The sequence below is a fragment of the Mauremys mutica genome, chromosome 1 (assembly GCF_020497125.1).
Source record: "Mauremys mutica isolate MM-2020 ecotype Southern chromosome 1, ASM2049712v1, whole genome shotgun sequence".
Classification (NCBI taxonomy): Eukaryota; Metazoa; Chordata; order Testudines; family Geoemydidae; genus Mauremys; species Mauremys mutica.
In genome coordinates this window covers 121450522-121477702 of record NC_059072.1, presented here as the reverse complement: position 1 = coordinate 121477702, position 27181 = coordinate 121450522, and the positions used below count along the sequence as shown (strand labels likewise).

The following is a 27181-nucleotide window of genomic DNA, read 5'->3' as shown; positions in this document are numbered from 1 at the left end:
TTTCCTGATTTACATACTGCAATCGTATTGGCTGCAATTAAAGAAGACAGCAAACAACAACAGGGAGCAGCCTAACTGACATATTCCTTATTGGCTGCATGCACACATGGGTATTTTTAGTTCTCCCCAGCAAATAACACACCACAGGAACCAACATATGGCTTAAAGAAAATTAAATGATCATTTTCAAGCTCATAAAAATGGTTTCCCTCATCAACTCCCTTATGCATACATTTCCTCTCCATAGAACCTCTTTCTATTTCATTCACACTCAGAAGCAAAAGCAGGTGCTGAACAAAATCTAGAAAACCAAATACTCTTATCAGCTTCATAGTCATCTTTGAACTGTTGCACAGAATACTTCTTTACTTGTGACCGATCTATAATTAAAAAACAAGGCATGTGAAACAAGGTGCTATATTGCCATTGCCTCTGCAAAAATATGCCTGAGCATCTCGGGCCAGATTGTTGTTAGCCATGTGTGGGGGAGCAAGAGATAGGGAGGCCATACAAGGAGACCATCACCCTTCTTCTGATCCTGTTCCAGTCCTTCAACTTCCTGAATTGTGCCCGACTTGATCTGGATGCAACAAATAGGAGAGTCTAGCACCACCAGCAGCACAATGACCCTATGCTGGCAAAGAAGGGTAATGAAAGCCAGGATCATGGTTCTGCCTTCATCTTTTCACACTAGCCACCAAAAATTAATAGTCTCAGAGGTGCACAAAGCAGCCTTCCTAAGGGTACTGCAGCCCCTATTCTGGGATAGTCTCATGCAGTTTCCTCAGAGAAACTGGTTGATGCCTTCAGAGCTTCTGCTTATGGAGATCTTCTCACAAATGCAGGCTGTGACATACATAATCCTCAATCTTTGGGGACAGACCAAAGATAAAGTATCTCAGTTCCCCCCCACCTGCAAGATAGATAGGATTATATCTGCTTTTGGTTCACAAGCTGACCAGTTCTGCAGTCCTTGTACCATCAAAACTCCTATTGACTTCAGAGGTTCAGCCCAGCAATGTTCTTGTTCACTAGATTTTTCTACTTTTTTGCATTTCTGACAATAAAAGTAATGAAAAATTGAAAAATTATTTGATGTATTCAAAAAATGGAGGAACTGCTTATGTCAAGAAGCACTCTGCTGACACTGCTACTGACCTTCACCTGGATCTGGGGAGGAGGGATGTCTTTTTATAAAGTCAATGAACTGAGATTCAGGAGGTCTGAATTCAATTTCCTCGGATCTACCACAGACTTCCTGTTTGACCTTGGGCAAATGATTTAAGCTCTGTGTCTCAGTTCCCTATTCATTAAAAAAATTGGGTTAATAGTACTTCCTTTGTCTGGCTTGTCTATTTGGATTGTAAACTCTTTGAGCAAGGACCATAGAATCATAGAACTGGAAGGAACTTTGACAAGTCATCTAGTCCAGTCCCCTGCACTCATGGAAGGATGAAATATTATCTAGACCATCTTTGACAGGTGTTTGTCTAATCTGCTCTTAAAAATCTCCAGTGACAGAGATTCTGCAAAGTCCCTAGGCAATTTATTCCTGTGTTTAACTACCCTGACAGTTAGGAAGTTTTTCCTAATGTCCAACCTAAACCGCCCTTGCTGTAATTTGAGCCCATTGCTTCTTGTCCTAGCCCCAGAAATTAAGGAGAACAATTTTTCTCCCTCATTCTGGTAACAAGCTCTTATATACTTGAAAACTGTTATGTCCCCTCTCAGTCTTCTCTTCTCCAGACTAAACAAACCCAATTTTTTTAACTTTTCCTCAGAGGGAAGGACTTTAATAATTTTTGTTGCTCTTCTCTGGACATTCTCCAATTTGTCCACTGGACTTCCTCCAATTTTTCCACATCTTTGCTGATATGCGGCATCCAGAATTGGACACAATACTCCAGTTGAGGCCATATCAGCACGGAGTAGAGCAGAAGAATTACTTCTCACATCTTGCTTACAACAATCCTGCTAATACATCCCAGAATGATGTTTGCTTTTTTTTGCAACACTGTTGCACTGTTGACTCATATTAGCTTGTGGTCCACTATGACCCACAGATTCCTTTCCACAGTACTCCTTCCTAGGCAGTTATTTCTTATTTTGTATGCATGCAACTGATTGTTCCTTTTGCATTTGTCTTTGTTGAATTTCATCCTATTTACTTCAGATTACTTCTCCAGTTTATCCAGATCCTTTTGAATTTTAATCCTATCCTCCAAAGCACTTGCAACCCCTCCCAGCTTGGTATCATCCACAAATTGTAGAAGTATACTCTCTGCTCCATTATCTAAATCATCGATGAAGATATTGAACGGAACTGGGCCCAGAACTGATCCCTGTGGGAGACCACTTGATATGCTCTTCTACTGATAACTATTCTCTGGGAATGGTTTTCTAACTAGTTTTGCACCCACCTTATAGTAGCTCCATCTAGGTTGCATTTCCCTAGTTTGTTTATGAGAAGGTCATATGAGACAAAATCAAAAGCTTTACTAAAGTCAAGATATATCACATCTACCCCTTCCTCACTATCCACAAGGCTTGTTACCCTGTCAAAGAAAGCTATTAAGTTGGTTTGACATGATTTGCTCTTGACAAATCCATGCTGTTACTTATCACCTTATTATCTTCTCAGATGCTTGCAAATTGATTGCTTAATTATTTGCTCCATTATTTTTCCGGTGTCAGCAGGGTAGCCATATTAGTCTGTATCCACAAAAACAAGGAAGAGTCTGGTGGCACCTTAAAGACTAACAAATTTATTTGGGCATAAGCTTTTGTGGGTAAAAACTCCACTTCTTCAGATGCATGGAGTGAAAATTACAGATGCCGGCATTATTATACTGACCAGTGCTACTTCTGCCATTTCCGCATTTCTTGTTATTGTTACCCCCTCCCCTCATTGAGTAAAGGGCCTACCCTGTCCTGGGTCTTCCTCTTGCTTCTAATGTATTTGTAGAATTTTCTTGCTACCCTTTATGTCTCTAGCGAGTTTAATCTCGTTTTGTGCCTTGGCCTTTCTAATTTTGTCCCTACATACTTGTGTTATTTGTTTATATTCAACCTTTGTAATTTGACCGAGTTTCTATTTTTTATAGGACTCTTTCTTGAATGTTAAATAATTGAAGATCTCCTGGTTAAGCCAGGGTGGTCTCTTGCCATACTTCCTATCTTTCCTACATGCAGGGCCGGCTTCAGGCACCAGGGTAGCAAGCAGGTGCCTAGGGCGGCCAACGAAGGGAGGGCGGCATGTCCGGCCGTTTGGCGGCAATTCGGTGGTGGGGCCGTCACTCCCTCTCCGAGCAAAGGACCTGCCGCCAAATTGCTGTCGATCGCGATTGCAGCTTTTTTTTTTTTGTTGTTCTTGGGGCAGCAAAAACACTAGAGCCAGCCCTGCCTACATGGGGGGATAGTTTGCTCTTGTGCCCTTAATAATGTCTCTTGGCAGTTTTTCAAACTCTCTTGAACTGTTTTTCCCTTTAGACTTGCTTCCCATGGGATCTTTCCTAACAACATCTCTTACTATGTATATGTACCACACCAAACAATCTCAAGGTGCTACTGTAATACAAATGATTAATAAGGCACTAGATGCTGCAGTGCTGTTGTCATTTGATAATCATATTTTTGCTTTTGCTGGCTCAGGTAAGCAATCATTGTCAGGTCTCACTTGTATGTAAAAATTGGTGAAGGTGAAATGGATACATTTATGACACTCGTTGAAAAATACAGTCATTTTGCATTGTTTGCAGTTGTACACAATAACATTGCTTCTAGAGGTAGGGTCAGAGGCTGCCCTTGCTTCACCTACTTAAAACCCACTGAACGACTGTACATCTGATTTTTGTGTAAACAACAGACCTCTTAGCATTAACCATTACTTGTTTGTTTATTTGAATATATTTCAGGATTTTTCTTTTCCAAATTGCTGATTAATGCTGTAAGAGAAACTGGTTTCAATGGAGGTAAGTTCGCAGTCAAGGACAGCAAATTCAACAGTAACAGGACAGCTTCTCTGTTTGGCTTCTGATAGCAAAGGGAAAAATATATGTATGTTTAAAGGTGGTTAGAATATGTTTAGGAAGGGTGACTAGAAACACTGGCCCCAAATCTCAGTTTCACTAAGCCTTTTTTATAATGCTCTATGCTAGGTAGAGCTTTAAGATGATAAAGCCAGGACCAAAGCTAAGGCCAATTACTGTATTCAATCTTTTTAGTCAGTGCATAACCCATTAGAAGAAAGCATATTGTGAATGAAATCTTTTATGGGAGCCTGCAAATGTGTCACAAATAAAGCTGTGAAGCACAAGCTTCCTATCATAAATAATGTGCTACTGTATACATGTAATAAACACTGGTAATTCCTGGAAAAATGAATGTTGGCCTGTTTTAAGGGAAGTCATGAAGCAGTCAGATTACAAAATGTTAGACATCATCTTCTGCAACAAAGAATGAACTATCCAATTATATGTTCCAGGGTCTGATATATATTTTGCAGTGTCTACACCTGAGATTTAAGAACTCATAGCATTTTGCCTCACTAGCATTGTTGCTAATCTTAATCATAAATAGAGGGGCTTATTTAGCCATTTTTTAGTTCTTCACTGATCAGAACCAAAGTAAAAAAAACCGACATCAGCTACACATTGGTGGCTTCAATTCTCCTGGAAAAGACAAAGGATCATATTCAGCTCTCAGTTACACAGGTGCAAATGCAGAGTAACCCCACTGATACAGGGTACTTCTGGGAGAACTTTATTCTGTGTGTTTCTTAACATGTATTGAGTTTGCAAAAGGAAGTCATGATATTTCATATATCTAAAAAAACAATTTGATAAGTTTCATGCTGGCGCAAGGTGTCAAATGGAGAGTGACCTGTAAAGTGATGACCTCTATCCATTCACAGAAGAAGCACAACACAGGCAGTAGCAGAGCAAATTGCCCAAAATGGTAGCTCTGATGTGGCCTTGAGCCCTAGCCCTAACCGAAACCCATTCCAAATTGGGATCCCAATCCCAATTTATCACCTTCTCTTTTACTTTTTATCATGATTATTTAAATGGTGCTAGTGTCTAGAGGCCTCAGTCATGGACTAGGACTGCATTGTGGCAGCGTGCAAATTACATAAAAAAAAGACAGTTCTTGCTCCTAAGAGTTTAAAGTCTAGGTAATCTCTAGTTATTACAAACCGAGATTGGATTTGAACAGGTAAAAGTGATAAGACCCAGGGCTTTTCATCTCCTCAAGCCATCTAGTCACCTATTTGAAAAATGTTTGATACACAAATGGCAGCTGCTTTCAAATGTTACAAATAATTCCAGATAAACAAATTCAGTCCAAAGTAATAGTACTGTTCATTGTCATTCAAAAGCTTACTAGATGTGCCTCATCGTGCACTTGCCACTAGCTTACAAACTGAAAAGCATTAGAATGATTTTAGAAAGAGAATCACAATTCAGAAACAGCTTTCCTAGCTACACTAGAGGAACATAACTATTGAATGAAGCATGTCTAGTCACTGGCTCATGAAGCTCAAGGTTAACATTTTCTCTGTTTTTAAACATATGTTAAAAAAAATGATCAAAAACTTAACATAAATGAGAATTTCCTTGACATTTACTATACAACCACTATCCTACTTCCACTAAGTCAATGGGAGTTTTGCCATTGACCTAACTAGACGTGAGAGAAGAAACAATTAATATTTCTATTATTATGATTCACATGTATTGATTTTATAAAAGACCCTTGCACAAGCCTCAAAGCACTTCACAGAAGGTGACATTTTTTAAACTGCCTAAGTGACTTAGGGCCCTATGTCCCATTTTCAAAAGTGACTTAGGCACTAAGTCCCCTGGAGTTTCAAGAGTCTTTGGCTGCCAAGTACCTAAGACATTTTTGAAAATGGGACTTAGAAGCCTAAGTCATCTAGGCACATTTAGAAATGTTACCCAGCATTGCAAACTAATATAACCTAAGCACTTGCCTAAATGCTTTGCTGAATGTAAGCCAAAAGACCCAGTCCTGTAAGATGCTGAGTGGATCCCCACAAGGTGTCGAGATTCCATTGAAGTCAATGAGAATCAAAGCAGCTCAGCTTCTCACAGGAAGCATTAGCTACCTTGTAGGATTGGACCTTAAAATGTAGTGTTTCTGGTGTCATTTTAAGACAGGAAGTAAAGAATATCATATGGAAATGGAACTGCAATGAGAATTTAATAAGGCAGAAGATAGTTTACCCAGGCCTTGATTTGTCGGCGTATTTCTTCAGTTTTATTCTGGTGTTACTGCTGTGGTAAATCAGATCCTAAACTGGTAATTAACTAAGAAGCTAGGAATAATAAACCTCTTGCAAAACCTTCATAGTGTTCCCTAGTGTACTGCGTCTTTAAAGACTATGGGTTTGATTCTCCACTGCCCTATGAAGTCATTTATATCTGGTCATGTTGGTTGTAAATCTCTACCACTCATTTTAGCAGTTTACTCCCAAATTGCAGTCAACTTGCACAGACATAAATGACTACACAAGGCGAAAGGCCACAGAGAATCAGTCCCCATTAGGTCCTTGGTTTTACATTTTGAAATGGTCTTATCAAAATACGAAATTCAGATCCTCTTTTACTTACCTATCAAAATGTGAATGCAGCATTTTTTGCATTTCCCCCGAAACAGATGATAAAAACACAAGCGCCTAAAGTATTCTGGGTCTGAACCCACAAAGCATCAGCTTCGGTGAAAGCAGAAAGCACTCAGCATCCTGATAGGAATCTCTCAGGACCACACAGAACTGAGCTTATTGCCTACACCCTATTTCAGGTGTAAGGGATGCCATCAAGTATAGCAGAAGAAACGCAAAGGCCTGAGTTCACATGTTGGCAGGAGAGAAAAAAGAGTCAAGGGGCTAAACATTCACCTGGTATAAATTAGCATAGCTCCACTGGTTTCAATGGACCTATACAGAAATATATTAGGTGAGAATCTGACCCATTAGCTGTAACTTCTGCTGTGCCTGCATTTCTAGTCCAACTGAATCCTCAAGTCCAGACTAGTGGAGAAAGAAGCAGATTGTCATATGCAATTCAAAATGAAAAGAAAACAACATATAATTGCTGCCCAGACTTACAGGGACTAGAGCTGGGCAAATAATTCAGAGCAAATAATTGACAACTTATGTTTTTTTCAGTTTTTTAGTTGGTCACAGACAGATTGAATGATCAATACATTTGAAAAAAATCTCAAAGTTATAGTAAAAATTATTCCTGTCTGCAAATAATTCTTTGTCCATATCTTGCTAGAGAGCAATTCACTGGAGTACTGGATATTAAAAATTCAAGCTATTTTGAAGTCACAATGGTGGTTTTTCATTCCCTAAGTATGGGGGTTGATCTACATTTTCTGTTGACATCTAACACTCACTGACTTCAGTGGGTTTTGAATCAGACCCCAAGAAAGCAGAACTCTTTGACACTGGTTTCTTGTGCAGCTATTTAAATTGTGAATTCAGTATTCACTTTTCATTAGTATTCTTCACTATTCACTTAAAAGTTACTGATAATGTGAAAACTCCTGCCAATAAATATGAATATTTGTGGAAAGTGAAAGCAAACAAGGCACAAACATTGTCTAGGTGAATTTGTTAAAAAAATTGAATGAATATTCACAGAAATATTGTCACAACGTTTGCCCAACTCCTTACTGACCTTCCTTCCTGAACACAGCCTGCATAGCTTGGTGTATTAAGATGTCCTTTACTTTAAGGCAGTGAGGTACTGTCATGACAGCTGACTGAGATGTTTGCACTTCACAAATGCTTTGTGTGTACAACTGTTCATTCACTTTGCAGGACTCAAACTGCTGGCAAACTATGTAAAAGAAAGATGCATAGATGTGCTGATCCATCCCAGCCAGCGGAAGAACGGTGATGATCACTCCAGTCTACCTGCCATATGGAGAAGCACAAGGCTAGCTCTCAGCAGAGACATATGGTAACTGTGTTGCAATCCTTTCTCTGGTTAGGTTTCACTTCCAGCATGCCATCCTTTCTTTGCCAAGTTATCCAAAAAGAAGCAACTTTGAATTTACATTTGTAAGAGGAGTTTGGCTGCTTGTTTTGGACTTCTTTTGATACCCATTTCAGCTTGTGGTTGTTGAAAAATCTGGCAACCCTCTGCAGCCTAGTGGGTGGGACTAATGGGGTCAGATGACAGCCTGATGAACACATGGGCCTTATAAAAAGGGTGGAGAAAACTCACAGAGACAACCTGTAGGAAGCAGGTTAGGCTCATGTGGAAAACCCTGAGGTAGGGTATGCAGGATACAGGGAACACCAATGAGTGATAGATTGCAAGAGGAACTTCAGGGAAAGCAGCATAGGGGTCAGCACTCTGTAACAGAACAAGGAAAGATTTAAAGGTAGCCCAGGAGGGACAGAAAAATCTTTTGGATATTTGGCTGGACTTTTGTTACCCTGGAAGGGGTTAAATTTGCTTAGTAACTTGGATGGGGGGTCCAAACTACATCATGAACACCTTTCCATGTTAGAAAGGCCAAAGGGATGCACCTTGGAGAAGGGAAATGAGGCAGGAAGCACCGGCAAATGTCATGTTTGTCCAGAAGGGGTGCAATGGGATGACATATAGTGTAAAGAGATTAGACCTACTATTAATACAATAGATAAGGAAAAATGAAGTGGCACAATACAATGGAATAAAACATGAATGTGATTACCTAGTGTCCCAGATCAACTGTTTGAATCTAGACTATGACCTGTCAGGATAGCAAAAGGAAAATCACTCAGAGGATATGCAATAATACTTACGCAATGCATTCAAGGACTTGAACGTTTGTTTTAAAAAATCCAGTCTCATGCCAGAAAGTATAATTGTTAACTTGTTTTCTAAATGTGTAATTTGAAGTGAAGGTGCGCTTGTCCACAGTCATACACCTAGTGAATGACACAGTTGGGAATGGCCTGATTCCCAGCTCCCTGTCCTAACCATTAGACAACATTCCCTCTGCTTGCAGCAACAAATGTAATACAGTAATTGGAAGAAACTTTCCGAATTTTTCATAGCTCTAAAACAAAATTAAATTGAAAATGTTAGACCAGATCCTCAGGTGACATAATTCACAAAGTTAAGATGATTTACACCAGATGAAGATGATTACACCCTCCAAGACATGGCAAGGCTTCTGGTAAAAAATCATTGGAGGGTGGAATCTGTCCTTTAAAATACAGTTCTCCCCAAGGGACAAAATTATGCTTTGTAACAAACAAGTGCAAAATAAAAAAGAACGTTAATATCTTATGCCCATCTTGTATTTGCATTTAGACTAAGAAACAACCACAGTCATCACTACCAATCAAAGCTTTTTTATTCCAGTTTCCAGGGCTGCAACTTCAGGTGGTTATTTAAGGTTTTAAGAATGAGAAATTTGCCAGATAGGATGACCAAGGGCAATATGTGAGGAAGTAAAAAAATAGTACTACAGAACTGAGCTGACCCAGCAATATATAGAAACACTGGCATAGAAAACAAGAAGGATGTTCAAGGTCTTTCAAAGGGCTCCCCACTGCACTCAGTGATTGTGGAAAATTGCCAGAATGGAGTACTCTCCCCTGAGCCTAATGGATAATCCTTACTCCACAGGAAAGTGAAATCCACAAGGTCCCTGCCAATATGTGCTGGAGGAAAATTCCTTCTGACCACAGATTTGCTGAATGATGTAACCCTGTGCACATGGGCAAAGGAGCAACATGGATAAGAATCTAATGCCACTGTGCCTTGCCATAGCATTGGTATCTGACAGTCAACAGCAGCTGGCAGTTTTTTGGACAACAAGGGATCTGTAAGTTAACAGCATCCATCTAAAGTTCTGTATGTGAATTTAGTGCTGAATAACTGTGCTGGATGGACAGGCCTGGACATGGAAGTCTATTGAGAACAGGTACAGTGGCCAGCTGTGATCCAATGAATTGAGCATTGGGTTAGGGGCCAGGACGATTCTATTCTGGACTGTAACAGAGACTCATTATGTGACCTCGCACAAGTCATGTAACTTCTTTGTGCCTCTGTTACCCCATTTGGAAAATGAGGATGATGTTGCTTACCCACCTTTCCAAAGCACTTACACCCCATACTGACTTGCAACAGCAAAACAACCTACTCTTGGACCAGAGATTGGCTTCCTTCAACACCTCCTATCTGTGGGCCAGAGACTACGTTTCTCATTTCACACTCCACTCACAGGCCACACTAGTTTGCCTTTGGCCACCACCCTCCATTAAGAGCTGAAGATGCCACTGTCCCCCAGCAACTCTCCTGCTAGTAGTCTGATATCCATCCTAAAGTCCAGCCATCAACTCTGGGCTGAGTTACAGAACCCCAATACTGAACTCACCCAAACACATCTTGCCTGAGATTACTTTATACCTGACAAAGAAACACGGAAGCAGCTTAAATAGTCATATAATGAAAGATCCGACTGTTGTAATTCATGTTTGCCTTAGGAGAGGATGGACATGAGCAAGACGACAAAGGTTAAACCTGGTGAAGCAAATCTCCTCATGTTCCAATTTTTTTTTTAAATTAGCTTTCAGATGCTGTAGTACTAAGTGAAGATGAAATCATTCACAACCTTAATTGTGCTTTCATGCGGTTTGTAGTCAATGGGCTAAATTCACTCCAAGTTCACACTAGCTTCTGCCGGCCTAAATCATGGTGCAGGGTCCCGCTCAGAGGAAATCTGCAAGGAAGGATTTGCAGTGACACCCCCTCTTCTTTGCTGGGAGGCATAAAAACAGAGTGCTGCCCCAAAATGGTGGGTGCTGGCGGTGAAGGAGGAATGACTTGGACTCCCTGAGGATGTGTCCATTCAACACATCTGCATTTCTACCTCCAGCTGCAGGATTCTTTAGGTGTTTCTGATGAAAACTAAAGCTACCTGCCCCTGGCAGAACTCGAGAGAGGACAAAAGTAGAACTCCCTGCCATTCCCCTGTGGAGAATCACCCAGAGCATAACAGGCTTCATTGGCCCATGAAGTAGTGTTTTACACCCAGCAGTGTATGTGGGAGGGCGGGAGGGAAGGAAGACCCTGGCCCTGTATATACAGTGTAATCAAATTCTTATTTAACAATAGACTGCTCTGCTCTCTTTACTCCTGACCTTTTCAGTTTTAAAAGGCCACCATCCACGCTATTCATCCTGTGTATCCTCCACAAACAATGAAAACTAAGAATAGCTCTGGTGCTGAGTCAGCATCCATGCTTTAACTGGTAGTCTTTAATGGTGGGTCTCAATGGGATGCTCTCTCAGCTTCTGGGCGTGTTTCCTCACAACTAGCAGGGGAAGGCCAGTGTGGGAATAAACACTGGAAATGAATGAGCAAATAAGAATGAACCATTTGAAGGGACACCAATAATGGGTCAAATTTCCCCTAACAGAGCCAGCAATGAATTTGGCCCAGCATATTTAAAAACAAAAACCTCTCTTTGCCACATTGAAGTGTAAGTGGCATCTCAAAGTGAAAGACATTTAAGAAAAATACTTTTCACCATATATGCTGTTTGCTACCTTTTGTCTTTCATTCAGTTTTGAGAGTGACATTCTGTTTATACTGAATTTCAATTTATTTCTGGTTCTGATCTGCCAGTGCAGTGTTATTTAGCTTACAATCCAACAGGGAAATGAATAATACACTCCCGCTGCAAACCCAAAAACTTAAAACTAAATCCTTCACGACTGTCATTGGGAAAAAAAGGGATGAAAATATTTCTATATGTATTAAGGCTGACTTAAATAAAAGCAAAATCTTTAAACAAAACCGACCTGAAATTTCAGAACAAATTGATAGTGTCCCTTTAATGTGTGTACAGGAAGTGGGCAGAAGAGTGGGCATGAAGAAAGAGGCAGAGGCTGTTATGCAGAGCCCAAAAAGGAAGTTGAAAATCTCAAAAGAAAAAACCTCTAGTTTTGTAAAGAAACAGTAGATAGAGAATCAATCTAGCTAAGCCCTCATCAGATCCCAATCACTGTAGTGTCTGAGCACTTCACAAATATTAATGCATGTATCCAAACCACACCTTTGTGAGGTACAGAATTTTTATATCAGATTAGGAACAGAGGCACAAAGGGAGATTACAACCAAGATTCTTCAGTGTCCTGTACCTTGTGTACTCATTTACACCTGTGCAAAGTGGAATCGGATTGGATAATATTTGATTGGTGACCATTCTGATTGGATAGTATTTTACAGCCACTTTCTAAAGATGTAAGTTATTACACAAGGTGCAAGACAGTAGGAAATCAGGACCTAAGGCCCAGATCCTTAAAAGTGTTTAGGTGCCTAACTCTGATTGATTTCAGTTGAAGATGAGGGCCTAAATGATTTGCACAAGGTCACAGAGGAATTCTGTGACAAAGGTTGGACTTGAACTTTGATCTCGCAGTCCCAGTACAATTTCTTAATAACAAGACACAAACAGGGGGCCTTATCCTCCACTCTGTTACACAGATTTTATACCAAAATAATTCCACTGAAGTCACTATACTACCATAAAATCAGTGTGACAGTGGAAAATCAGGCCCAGAGTGTTTTCAAGTAGAACATAAGAATGGCCATACTGGGTCAGACCAAAGGTCCATGTTGCCCAGTATCCTGTCTTCCAACAGTGGTCAATACCCGATGCCCCACAACAACAGGATGTTGTGAACATCAACACTATAACAGGGTTCTAAAAAGAACTAGATAAATTCATGGAGGATAGGTCCATCAATGGCTATTAGCCAAGATGGGTAGGGATGGTCTTCCTAGACTCTGTTTGCCAGAAGCTAGGATTGAGCAACAGGGAATGGATCACTTTGATGATTACCTGTTCATTCCCTCTGGGGCACCTGGCATTGGCCACTGTCATGTTATGTTGACAACATCCTCTGGCAAGGAGTTCCAAGTGTTGACTGTGCATTGTGTGAAAAAATACTTCCTTTTGTTTGTTTAAAACCTGCTGCCTATTAATTTAATTTGGTGACCCATAGTTCTTGTGTTATGAGGAGTAAATAACACTTCCTTATTTACTTTCTCCATACCAGTCATGATTTTATAGACTTCTATCATATCCCCCTAGTCATCTCTTTTCCAAGCTGAAAATCTCTCCACATATGGTATCTGTTCCATACCCCTAATCATTTTTGTTGCCCTTTACTGAACCTTTCCCAATTCCAATATATCTTTTTTGAGATAGGGCAACCACATCTGAACGCAGTATTCAAGATGTGGGTGTACCAGGGATTTATATAGAGGCAAAATATGATATTTTCTGTCTTATTATCTATCCCTTTCTTAATGATTCCCAACATTCTGTTCACTTTTTTGACTGCCGCTGCACATTGAGTGGATGTTTTCAGAGAACTATCCACAATGATGCCAAGATCTTTGTTGGGTGGTAACAGCTAATTAGACCCCAACATGTTATATGTATAGTTGGGATTATGTTTGCCAATGTGCTTTACTTGGCATTTATCAACATTGAATGTCATCTGTCATTTTGTTGCCCAGCCACCCAGTTTTGTGAGATCTTTTTGTGGCTCTTTGCAGTCTGCCTGGGACTTAACTATCTTGAGTAGCTTTGTATGATCTGCAAATTTTGCCACCTCACTGTTCACCCCTTTTTCCAGATCATTTATGAATATGTTGAATAGGACATATGTGAGATAGTTTAATTTGGGGAAAATGTATTTAACTTTTCTTTAAAGATATTTACAAGTATAAACATTCTACACCTCCAAAGAAAAGTAAGTCCTAGAACTTTGTAACCTAAATTTTCTCCTACCTTCCCTTTCTGAACATGGGGCAAAAATAATTTTAAAATACTCATAAGAACATAAGAACATAAGAAAGGCCGTACCGGGTCAGACCAAAGGTCCATCTAGCCCAGTATCTGTCTACCGACAGTGGCCAATGCCAGGTGCCCCTGAGGGAGTGAACCTAACAGGCAATGATCAAGTGATCTCTCTCCTGCCATCCATCTCCATCCTCTGACGAACAGAGGCTAGGGACACCATTCTTACCCAACCTGGCTAATAGCCATTTATGGACTTAGCCACCATGAATTTATCCAGTCCCCTTTTAAACATTGTTATAGTCCTAGCCTTCACAACCTCCTCAGATAAGGAGTTCCACAAGTTGACTGTGCGCTGCGTGAAGAAGAACTTCCTTTTATTTGTTTTAAACCTGCTGCCTATTAATTTCATTTGGTGACCCCTAGTTCTTGTATTATGGGAATAAGTAAATAACTTTTCCTTATCCACTTTCTCAACATCACTCATGATTTTATATACCTCTATCATGTCCCCCCTTAGTCTTCTCTTTTCCAAACTGAAGAGTCCTAGCCTCTTTAATCTTTCCTCATATGGGACCCTCTCTAAACCCCTAATCATTTTAGTTGCTCTTTTCTGAACCTTTTCTAGTGCTACAATATCTTTTTTGAGGTGAGGAGACCACATCTGTACACAGTATTCGAGATGTGGGCGTACCATGGATTTATATAAGGGCAATAATATATTCTCAGTCTTATTCTCTATCCCCTTTTTAATGATTCCTAACATCCTGTTTGCTTTTTTGACCGCCTCTGCACACTGCGTGGACATCTTCAGAGAACTATCCACGATAACTCCAAGATCTTTTTCCTGACTCGTTGTAGCTAAATTAGCCCCCATCATGTTGTATGTATAGTTGGGGTTATTTTTTCCAATGTGCATTACTTTACATTTATCCACATTAAATTTCATTTGCCATTTTGTTGCCCAATCACTTAGTTTTGTGAGATCTTTTTGAAGTTCTTCACAATCTGCTTTGGTCTTAACTATCTTGAGTAGTTTAGTATCATCTGCAAACTTTGCCACCTCACTGTTTACCCCTTTCTCCAGATCATTTATGAATAAATTGAATAGGATTGGTCCTAGGACTGACCCTTGGGGAACACCACTAGTTACCCCTCTCCATTCTGAGAATTTACCATTAATTCCTACCCTTTGTTCCCTGTCCTTTAACCAGTTCTCAATCCATGAAAGGACCTTTCCTTTTATCCCATGACAGCTTAATTTACGTAAGAGCCTTTGGTGAGGGACCTTGTCAAAGGCTTTCTGGAAATCTAAGTACACTATGTCCACCGGATCCCCCTTGTCCACATGTTTGTTGACCCCTTCAAAGAACTCTAATAGATTAGTAAGACACGATTTCCCTTTACAGAAACCATGTTGACTATTGCTCAAGAGTTTATGTTTTTCTATGTGTCTGACAATTTTATTCTTTACTATTGTTTCAACTAATTTGCCCGGTACCGACGTTAGACTTACCGGTCTGTAATTGCCGGGATCACCCCTAGAGCCCTTTTTAAATATTGGCGTTACATTAGCTAACTTCCAGTCATTGGGTACCGAAGCCGATTTAAAGGACAGGTTACAAACCTTAGTTAATAGTTCCGCAACTTCACATTTGAGTTCTTTCAGAACTCTTGGGTGAATGCCATCTGGTCCCGGTGACTTGTTAATGTTGAGTTTATCAATTAATTCCAAAACCTCCTCTAGTGACACTTCAATCTGTGACAGTTCCTCAGATTTGTCACCTACAAAAGCCAGCTCAGGTTTGGGAATCTCCCTAACATCCTCAGCCGTGAAGACTGAAGCAAAGAATCCATTTAGTTTCTCCGCAATGACTTTATCATCTTTAAGCGCTCCTTTTGAATTTTGATCATCAAGGGGCCCCACTGGTTGTTTAGCAGGCTTCCTGCTTCTGATGTACTTAAAAAACATTTTGTTATTACCTTTGGAGTTTTTGGCTAGCCGTTCTTCAAACTCCTCTTTGGCTTTTCTTATTACACTCTTGCACTTAAGTTAGCAATGTTTGTGCTCCTTTCTATTTGCCTCACTAGGATTTGACTTCCACTTTTTAAAGGAAGTCTTTTTATCTCTCACTGCTTCTTTTACATGGTTGCTAAGCCACTCAAGTATAGATGATTTTATGTGCTCCAAATTGATATAACATCAGCTATTAAGTAATTGAAAATCATTCATGTGTGACACATTTTAAAATAGCTTACATTAGGATGGAAAAATGTAAACTTAAAAGCCTGATCTTGCAAATATTTATGCTAGTAGCCTCACAAATTTCAGTGAAACTCTTTCACATAGGTAAAGTTACTCATGTGCATAAGCATTTGCCTGATGAGGCTCTAAAGTTGTCCATTAAGTACCCAAAAGTCAGAAAATGACAGTGGTAAAGTTGTATCCTGTGTTTCTGTAGCCCCGTCAGTCCCAGGATATTAAAGAGATATGGTGAGTGAGGTAATATCTTTTATTGGACCAACTTTTATTGGTGAGTGTCAAGCTTTCAAGCTTACTCAGAGCTCTTCTTCAGATCTGGGAAATGTACTCAGAGGGTATGTCTACATAGCAATATAAGCCCAGGCTCAAACCTAACCCCCCTTCCATCCACACACCAATTCTGTTAACCTAGGGCTTGAACCAAGGGTCCCAGGACCCTGCAGGGCTGGAGGGTCCAAGCCCATGTTAAGCTGTGACCAGGGCCGGCTCCAGACCCCAGCGCGCCAAGCGCGCACTTGGGGCGGCATTTTGCCGGCAGGGTGGCAGGCGGGTCCGGCGGACCTTCTGCAGTCATGCCTGCGGGAGGTCCACCGGAGCCGCGGGTCCACCGGACCTCCCACAGGCATGACTGCGGACGGTTCGCTGGTCCCGCGGCTCGGGTGGACCTCCCGCAGCCATGACTGCGGATGCTCCACCGGAGCCGCGGGACCAGCAAACCCTTTGCAGCTGCGAGAGGTCCACTGGAGCCGCGGGACCAGCGAACCGTCCGCAGTCATGCCTGTGGGAGGTCCGGTGGTCCCGCGGCTCCGGTGCACCTCCCGCAGGCATGACTGCTTGGGGCGGCCAAATTCCTAGAGCTGCCCCTGGCTGTGACGGAGGGTCTGAGCCCTATTGCTTTCCTGTATGCATGAGGCCTCAACTTGATTCAGGTCCTAGAAGTCCTTTGACTGTATTCCATAATTCCTTGGGGCAACGCCCTTAATCCGCTCCATGTTAACAATCATGGTGCAGTGTATTGCACTCTATTGCAAATGGAATCCACACATCTTTGCAAATTGCGGCAGCTGAGGTCAGCATGAACCCATTACCTGCAGAACACCAGTCTGCAAGCACACCATCAAAAAGCCTGCAGGGTTTTCAATGGAGAGAGATCAGAAGCTTTTTGTAAAGAGAGCTACTTCCTGGTCACAAGAGCACAGCCAGATTTTGGTGCATGCTGCCTGGGCAACCCTGAACGTGCAGCTCCAGGAAGCACCACAATGGGAGGGGGTGGAAGAACCCGAGAACAGAGTGGGGTCTAAGCCACGGCCCTGCAGCTCCCGGCTCAGCACAGCTTGTTGGGGGATGACCCCAACACCTGGCTGCCACTCCTCCTGCAGGGCAACCATTTGGTCCTGCTGCACTCTCCCTTGCTTCTGGGTCACCTCCCCCTTCAGGGGCTACATGTGCTGAGGCGCCTGGCCAGCATGCACCGTGAGGGTGGTGAGTGGGAGCCAGCCCCAAAACTTCCCCAGGGATCCCTTATCTGCGGAGGCACTTCACCGCTCCTCAGAAAGGGATGGGGGTTTTCCTCTGAAACTTACATTTTATATCAAACTTCAAAACAGACAAAAATCAATACGAAAACAACCCAATTAAAAACACCTTCATCGAACATCCCATTTTAAAAAAGCATTGCAAAGTTTCGTTGTAATAGTTGACAGCCCTGGAGACTGATGTCTAGAGCCCTGCGCATATGTGGATATCCGCTTTATATCTGCAGACATCCGCATCCGCGGAACATTTTTGCAGATCGGATGTGGATACAAATTTTGTATCTACGCAGGGCTCTACTGATGTGCCCTTGTTTTGAGGATATTTAGGACATGGGCATTTTCCTGCCATTGTGACTCAGCCTAGAGGTGGAGAGCCCAATTCTCAGATTAGATGGTAGGCTTCTCAAACTGCACAGTCGTAGGCCTAAAACACTCCGGGGAGGGGGGGCTGCTAGCCACTCTGGGATAGGGTTACTCAGGTCTGTGCACTGCAGTGTGGACACCAGAGACCTAGGTTCAAGCATGGGTCAGAAAATCCTTAATCTAGGGTTAAAATGCAGTGTAGACGCTCAAGCCCAGGTTTCCCTGACACTGGTCAGCTGATTCAGGTCTCACGAACTACAGGCTTATATTGCTGTGTAGGTTTCAGAGTGGTAACCATGTTAGTCTGTATCAGCAAAAAGAACAGGAGTACTCGTGGCACCTTAGAGACTAACAAATTTATTTGGGCATAAGCTTTCGTGGGCTATTGATTAGTCTCCTTAGAGTTGGTATGGCAACACCCATTTTTTCATATTCTCTGTATTTATATATATATATATATCTTCCTACTGTATTTTCCACAACATGCATCTGATGAAGTGTGCTTTAGCCCACGAAAGCTTATGCCCAAATAAATTTGCTAGTCTCTAAGGTGCAACAAGTCCTCCTTGTTCTTATTGCTGTGTAGGCATACCCTGAGCATCACAGCTAAATACAAGGTGGAACAGATTGTTTAGCATAAGTACCGGTAGTTAACACATATTTGAAAGGACCATTCTAGGTAAAGTGGCCCTTTAGCACCCCTACAGTCATAGGGGGGAATGATGGGTGGGCAAAAGGCAACGGGAGGGCAGCGGTTAGTGGCTTATAGATTCTCGTAATAGGCCTTAAATCCAGCGTCTCTATTCAGTCCATGATTTTAAGTGTCTAGCAAAGATATGAATTTACAATCCTGCGCTCGTCTTTTGAAAGTGTTGTGCAGGTTTCCTCTCAGGATGAGGACTGATAGGTCAGATATAGAGAGTGAGCAGGATTAGGGCTGAGGAAGCCCCAGAGAGGGCACAGAACCTATGTGCTGATGACCCTGTCTCTCCTGAAGATACCAGAGATCTGCAGATTTCAGGAACTGAATCCGCTGCTTGTCTGAGGAGGAAGGCCAAACCCACCACCAGGTTGAATGAATCAGGAGGAAACTAGTTTTGTTAGTTTCCTTTGTTAAGGGAATATTGTAAGATTTTCTAGCCCACTGCAACTCCTCCAGTTGTTTTTTCCATTAAAGGGTATGATAGGCTCACATGTTATTAAGCTCCTCATTTTCACGTGTATTAGATTCAGTCACAGATTTAATTAACTCACAAAAAGAAAAGTGCAATTGAAGAAAGAAATTAATCTTCATCAGGCATATGTTTATGTCTATAACATATAATGTTACTCTGATGTGCTTGCTACCCAGAGATTGAAAAAGCGAGTGTGTGGGTTTTTTATTCTTTCGGTTTGTAAGGAGCATAAAACACAATTATGCCTGCAATACATTTCAGAACATTTTTTCCAATGACCTTTTAGGGCACAGTGAAAAAAAATTACAGGTAGAGCTGGTTGAAACGCGTTTTTGGAAAAAACAAACAAAATATATATTCTGAAGTTTTCAAAATAAGATTTTTATTATTTGGGGCGGGGGGGATCATGAATTATTAAACAACACAAGCACTAATGCAGAATCTTGAAGCACCTCACTGTTCACCTTTCGCCATGATAAAAATTGACCATTCAAATCCAACTGTTTGTTGCCTGTCTCCTACCCAGTTCTGGATCCATAACTATACTTTGTCTTTTGCCCCATGACTTAGTTCCCTTAGTAGCCTGTTGTGAGGTATTTTGTCAAAGGCCTTTTGAAAGTTTAAATAAATTATATCATCTAGTTTTCCTTAATCACCTATTCTATCGATCCATTTGAAGGACTTTCCTTTGCAGAAAATGTACTGGTTATACCCTACCATGAACTTCCAGGTTTTTAATTCTACTTTTTGTTATAATTTCTACCAATTTCCCTGGTAGAGATATAAGGGCTTATTTGTCTATTTTTCAGGATCACCTCTAGAGTTTTTTTAAAAAAATACATGTACGTTTGCTTCCCCTCACTGCTTTGCTATAGCAGCAGTAAGAGAGAAACTAAGAGACGTAGATTTTCTCTTAACATACTGTGACAGCTCATGCCAGAGCCCCAGGTCAATTCACTTGTGTATTAGAATAGATCAAAGTGATTATTAAATGTATAAGAGTATTTGATGTTTAAACTTCATGAAAACTAGTGGGATGTTTCTTGCATTCTCATCACTTATCTGTGTCCCATTATAATATAGTAGCAATAATAATAATGATAATTCTCCTTTCCTTTCCTTAGCTAATAAACCTTAGTTAGTTTACTACAGAATTGGCTGCCAGCATTGTCTTTGGTGTAAGACCCCAGATTAATTGGTACTCTAGATAAGTGACTGGTCTCTTGGGACTGGAAGCTACCTAAATGTGGTGTGATTTTTGGTTTAAATAACCTTTTATCACAAAGTCCTGTTTGTCTGGGTAGCAAGAAAAGGCTGAAGAGTCTAAGGCAGTGGTGGGCAATCTGCGGCCCATATGCGGCGTGGGCCTGGCCGCCAATTCCCGCAGCTCCCATTGGCTGGGAATTGCAAACTGAGGCCACTGGGAGCTGCAGGCAGCCATGCAAATGTAAACAAATAGTCTGGCGGCCCACCAGCAGCTGGTCCGCAGTCCGCCCACCACTGGCCTAAGGAGACTGTCTGTGACTCCATGGTAAGACTGATATAGGGTTTCTCTGGATTGAGGCCAGAGCTCTCAGTACATTGCAGAATCAAGCCCTACAATAAGACAATGAGGGGAGGATGTGGGGGAGGGAGAAATGACCATTTTTTTCCAAAGCATTCCAAAACATGAAAACCTTCCTCTTTCACACACTTAATATGGGAAATCATGCAGCAAGGTATGTCACTAAGATTTTGTTGGGTTTTGCCAGCTGTCTCTTCAATACAGTCTCTGGAGGAGACAGCGGGAAACAAGTTTTCCTACTACAGTTTGCCAGCAAAATGAAAACGTGACAATGAAAAGTGACAATGAAAAACAGTACATATGTGCGACAGTGATGAATTTGCTAAGACAAAAATTTGCATTAAAAAAAAACCAATGCCTTTTGCACTGGTGATTACTATTATGATCGCTATCAAACCCCCAAATTAAAATGTGTGTGAGACATACATACACATAAAATACATGTGTTTATTCATCCAAAAACTACATTAAAATAACCCCTAAATCAGGAAATTCCATGGACAGACTTAATCCTGCTCTTTTCTGTGCCTGCTTTACAACAGTCATAAATTAGATGTTACTGTTCCACTAACAGAAGATCACACAACCTTAGATATACATGTGTGGAATCTTGAAATGCTACAATTAAAAACTGAATAAAAGTAATTTATTATCAGAATGGTTCACTATATCATTACGCCATAGACATGGTATATGATAAGTTAACTTCTCTCTTAGGTAAATGACTTGCCCAAAGTCACCCAGGAAATCTGTGGCAGGGATAGGAATTCAATGTAGGTCTCCTGAGACGCCTTCCCGTACCTTTATCACAAGATAATCTATGGATATCCATAGATGGGTATTCACTTTTGTTAGCATCCATTTACTACATATTTTCTTTGCAACAAGCAGCGCAGCATCGTTAGGTGCAAGATAGCCAGTTAATTACAAAGCTAACTTAGCTGTGAATTGAGGTGGTCAATATGCCAGCAAATTCTGACTATCAGTTGAGTCACATATAGATTGTATAAGTAATGTTCATTGTGTCCTTTCCATACAGTATAAATGACTTTCTCTGATTGTCTGGCACTCACAGAGCAGTAGGTGATACTGTAAGAAACTGTCCCTAGGTAACTAAGGCTGAAAAAAAATGTATGATGTTATATTGAATGTTAATAGTAGTATGTGGCCATGAAATTGAAGTAAAAATTACAGAGTACTGCAAATACAAAAGGGTGCAGAGTCAAGTCTGCACTTGCAATACTAACTTTGTTACTTCCTAACTTTTGAGCGCTTCATGGTTCAATAGCAATGTTCTGATTTCAAAGCTCGACTGGCTTGCAAAAACAATCAATAGTGCATGTAGGGCCTAATCTTCGGATGCTGTAAGTCAGCATAGGTCCCTTGACTTCATTGGAGCTATGTTGCTTTACAACAACTGAAGATCTGTCCCATTGTCTAGGACGGTTTGATTAGATACCACGGGAAAGACTGTCCAATGTGTCTTAGGAGGACCACAGGAGGGAGCCCCTCTCCTGCAGAGCCAGAGAGTGGAAAGACATTACAGAGTGCCATTAAAGCCAAAGCCTGCAACATTTTAAAGGATAAACCCATGTATTAAGAGGGAAGAAGGAAAACATGAAGGAACTGTGTTTACTCCTACTTCTTTTGTTTCATCCATTTAAAATAGGGCTTAATCCCGAGTGAGTGGGATCAGACAATGTAAAACTTCCATTACTTAAATGGGGCAAGACTAGGCTCATAATATGGCAAAGTGACTTTCATCTACTTTTTATGGATGAGATTCCAGTTATGCTCCAAGTAGATGCACAACGATGACATCATAAAGAGTCCTAATCAGAACATGGCCTTGTTCTGGCCCTGAGTGTTTGCACCCCTATGCTCATACATTGTAAAGTGAATCAGGAATTTGGGGTTCTACTCCTGGTTCTGCCTCTGGCTTGCTGACTTGGGGCAAGTCACCTTCATCTCTGTGCCTAAAATTCCTCATCTGTTAAAGTGGGGACAAGAATATGTATTCCTCACAGAACTATTCCTAGGCTTGAGAACCTTATATTGAAAATATTTAAGGAACATAACTCTGTCACATCAACATCTATGATATACATGAAACCTTCTCCTTGCTGAACAAGAATGAATGTGCTTTCTACCTTTTCTCAATTATACTGGGATTAGCCGTCACCAGCTGGGTCTTGGATCCAACATCTTTGCTGTATTCACTGGACAGAGGAGGAAGGTTGCATCTGCAGAAACAAAGACATCAAAGATTTTTGTTATGTTCCAGTTTCAGACTTTTTATATTGTAGGAATCTAGTTTGCACATAAGGTCATGCAAGCTGACAGAAAATTTGCAATACTAATACTGGGCCAAATGACAAACTGATTATGAGCTAAATCTTCAGAATTGCTTACACTTTATTTAAGCATCAAACTCTCCCAATATGTGTATCTACAACAGGGTATTTTTGCACTAAAATGTGGGTAAGTGCAAAATTATGCACTTTTGAAGAGATGGTTCTATATAAGTGTATTGACAGTAAACTCTGAAGCAAATAATGAAAAGTGCCTAGATTTATATATCGAATGTCCCTGCTAATAGGCTAGAGGCAAAAGGATACATTATGCACAGAAATACATTTCAACTAACCTTTTTAAAATCCCATCCCCCTCTGTACTTTTCCTTGTTGGCTGACTGTGTCCCAGAATGCATCATTCTGTGACATCACAACCATCATGGACTACATATCTTGCAAACTATGAAGCTTTTGGTATTTTTGATGTCACAGTCTGAAATCTCTTCAGTGGAACAGAAAGTACCAACTGGACTCCAAAGGTGGAGGAAAAAAATATTTGTTAGTGGTTACTTAATATGAATTTCGGTGTTTGAATGCCTCCCACAACCTGGCTGTGGGAGACATTAAGTACACTACTCTACTTTGCAGGTCATTTTTAGGAAAGAAGATAGGTAAGGGGGAAGACTGAGAGAAACAATGTGACAGAAACTACTGTCACTGAAACTAGACCCAACTGCTCCACAATGAAGAGATGGAAAGTGGAAATAATGCTAAATGTAGACCAAAATGCACCGACACCCAGACATTGTTATACTCCCAATAAATACATTTCGTGCAGAACCACGTCCCTTGCCTGCTTCACTCACTGAAACTGCAGCATAGACAAACAGAGTATGATCTAAGGCAGCATTTCTCAAGCTGGGGGTCCTGACCCAAAAGGGGGTTGCAAGCAGGGGCGGCTCCAGGCCCCAGCATGCCAAGCACGTGCTTGGGGCGGCATGCCGCAGGGGGTGCTCTGCCGGTCCTCGGGAGGGCGGCTGGCGGCTCCGGCGGACCTCCCGCAGGCATCCCTGCGGAGGGTCCGCTGGTCCCGCGGCTCCGGTGGAGCATCTGCAGGCACACCTGCGGGAGGTCCACCGGAGCCGCGGGACCAGCGGACCCTCCGCAGGCACGTCTGCAGGAGGTCCACCGGAGCCGCGGGACTGGCGACCGGCAGAGCGCCCCCTGCGGCATGCCACCGTGCTTGGGGTGGCGAAATGGCTAGAGCCGCCCCTGGTTGCAAGCCTATTGTAAGGGGGTTACGGTATTGCCACCCTTACTTCTGTGCTGCCTTCAGAGCTGGATGGCCATAGGGCAGTGGCTGCTGGCCAGGCACTCAGCTCTGAACACAGTGCCGCTGCCAGCAGCAGTGCAGAAGTAAGGGTGGCCTGGTATGTGGGGGTGAGGGGGCGGTAGTCACTTCTTTTGGGGGGAAGTTGTTATAGCCTGAAATATTTTGAGAACCCCTGATCTAAGGGAAGGAAAGGGGGCATGGCCAAGTGTAATAGCCCTGCTTTTTATGCTCCCCCCAAAAGTGCGTGCTCAGAAGAGGTTAGAGCCAAGCAAAAAGTAAAACAGCCTCTGGTTGTTTTAACCTACACGGGCAACTGCACTCAATCCAGTGGCTATGGGGACTCAAAAGTCAAGCAGGGCAGGCTCCAGCATAGACAGCAACATCATTTCATATTCATTTCCTTTTCTCCTGTTACCAGGATGACACAGATTTCTTTGGCCCAATTCAGATCCTCTTGCTCCTGTGAAAATCTACCTTTTATGTGGCACTGTACTCTTCCCCAACTCTCTTTAGCTCCCCTTTCCTGGATGTCCTGTGTTTATAGGCCTGAGCAGATACAAAAGTGTGCTCCACCAATCTGTTCCTTTGTGCACTACTTCCAGGCAATAGGTGTGTCATGTACCTGCAATGAACACTGGTTGCTCATTCCAAGTATCAACTAGATTCTAATTGCATGGAGCCTATATCCTGCCTCAGTAAAAGGTGGGAATTTGGGGGGAATAGGGAACGGAATGAGCTCAGTTTCTGTGCCAATTTCTAGCATTACCGTAGAAAGGATTAATGCTGTAATGTTCACAGATTCTAAAGACCAGAAGGGTCATCTAGTCAGACCTCCAGAATAACACAGGCCATAGAACTTCCCTGAAATAATTCCTGTTTGAGCTAGAGCATCTCTTAGAAAAACATCCAATCTTGAGTTAAAATTTGCCAGTGATGAATAATCCACCAGGATCCTTGGTAAATTGCTCCAGAATTTAATTACCCTCACTGTGAAAAATTTTGCATCTTATTTCCAGTCTGAAAGGTTGTATGCTGTAGTACGCATTCATTGTAGTGTCAATCGGGGCCAAGTAACAAGGGATGCTATTACCATCGCAGTCTGACTGCTGCCCTTGACAAGTGTTTTCACTGCATTCAATGAACAGCCCCATTCCCTTATAACGAGGAGGAAGTACTGTGGCTGGCCCCTTCTGCAATCCATACTGACCATATGCGCACTGTGTTATGTCCAGAGTTGGTGGGTGGGAGGATATATTTGTCTGCACATTACACACCATTGTTTCTGTGCAATTTCAAGCATAGTTATTACTAATGCAAATCTGCCAACATCCTCTAACAAAAACAGGACGGTGCAAATGTGCATATATTTGCATAAATTCAGATACAAGCCATCAGAAGCATGGGTTTATATTCATGCTGTCAGAAAATTCCAGTGTGAAAAGATAGTATCTATCTTTTGTAGAGAGCCACGTGTCACTATTGTTTTCTCTTTTTCATGGTTGCAATTCTTAAAAAGAAGAAAAGGGGAAGATTGACCCTTAGCTGGCTGGGTTTTTGTTTTGTTTTTGTCTGTTTTGATCATTGTTTTCTCATTAAAAAAGGGGGTTCAATAACAACAACATTTTTCTTGGAAAAATTTCTGTCAACATTTGTCAATGACATTCCAAACAAAGAATTTCAATAAACATTTTTTTAAATGTTTCAAAACTTTCAATGTCAAAACCAGCAGGAAAATCCCATTCTGTCTTCCACTTTTTTGAAGTGGGAAGTAGAGGGGTATAAAAAGAGAGAAAGTGTGAAATGCAAAATTTCATGAACTTTTTAATTACATGAAAAATCTTGGGGTTTGGGGGCGGCGGGTTTCTTAATTTTTTATAAAATATATGTACATCCTTGTAAACAAACTCTAATACCCCTTAGTTATTATTTCATCACTCAACAAAATCCCAACAAATGTAGAAAATCAAATCACTTTCAACACTCTGTAGTAGTGCTCTCAGAAGATCTGGTAACATATTAATAGATGCTAGGACCACCAGCAATGAAAAAAAATGTTATCTCCTTTTATTTTCTCTTAAACATTTTTCTGTGCAGCTGCTGTGCATTTTGTCTGATGACAGAGAGCAAATTTAACACCTGAATAAAATGAAATCCTAACTATGAGGAAAGCATCATTAGCAACAAGATAAATATTTGCTTAGATTTCTGTCTTGCAACGGAATCTGGGGAACGTGGATTTTGGATTATATAATGATGACAGAAGTCAAGTAAACAGAAGATGACTTGGAGACATTTTAGTACCAGAGCTAATAATTGTCGGAGAAAAACAGAGTTCTCACTCTCAGGTTGGGTGCAGCAAGTCACTTTCAAATTGCGTGAGATCCCTCCATCAGATTAAGTTCTGCCACCCTCATTGATACTGCATAATATCTTAGACAGAGCAATGGGACCGCTTGAAAAGTAAGGCAATTACTCAGCGTGAGTAAGGGTGGCAAAACGGAGCCGCAACTGAGCACCAAGCACATCAAAAGAAACAGATTGCTCCAGTTTCCTGGTAAACCTAGTCATCTGTTGTTACAGGGAAATAAAACAGATTGGCAATCTGGATAATGGACTTTTTGCATTTGAGAGGATAAGTCTCAGTATCTTTATATTTAAACACACATGCACAGGCAGGTCACGTTTTCACTGAATCAAGGTACACTCTCTCTCAATGCTTGTTTAAATCATTGTCCTTTATAACTGCATCGCCATAACTTTATCACCCAAACATATGAATAAATACGTCTGCTTTTATAAACCAGCCCCA

At 41.4% G+C, this 27181-nt stretch overlaps 1 protein-coding gene across 2 annotated transcripts in view; it reads right to left on the bottom strand.

The window, feature by feature from the left end:
* ST8SIA1 (ST8 alpha-N-acetyl-neuraminide alpha-2,8-sialyltransferase 1) overlaps window positions 1-27181 on the bottom strand; it is a 181328-nt gene that overhangs the window by 28272 nt on the left and 125875 nt on the right. For both annotated transcript variants that reach the window (XM_045001866.1, XM_045001867.1), the window contains exon 4: window positions 22896-22988. In XM_045001866.1, the coding sequence (XP_044857801.1) occupies window positions 22896-22988 (93 nt within the window). The remainder of the gene's footprint in view (window positions 1-22895; window positions 22989-27181) is intronic.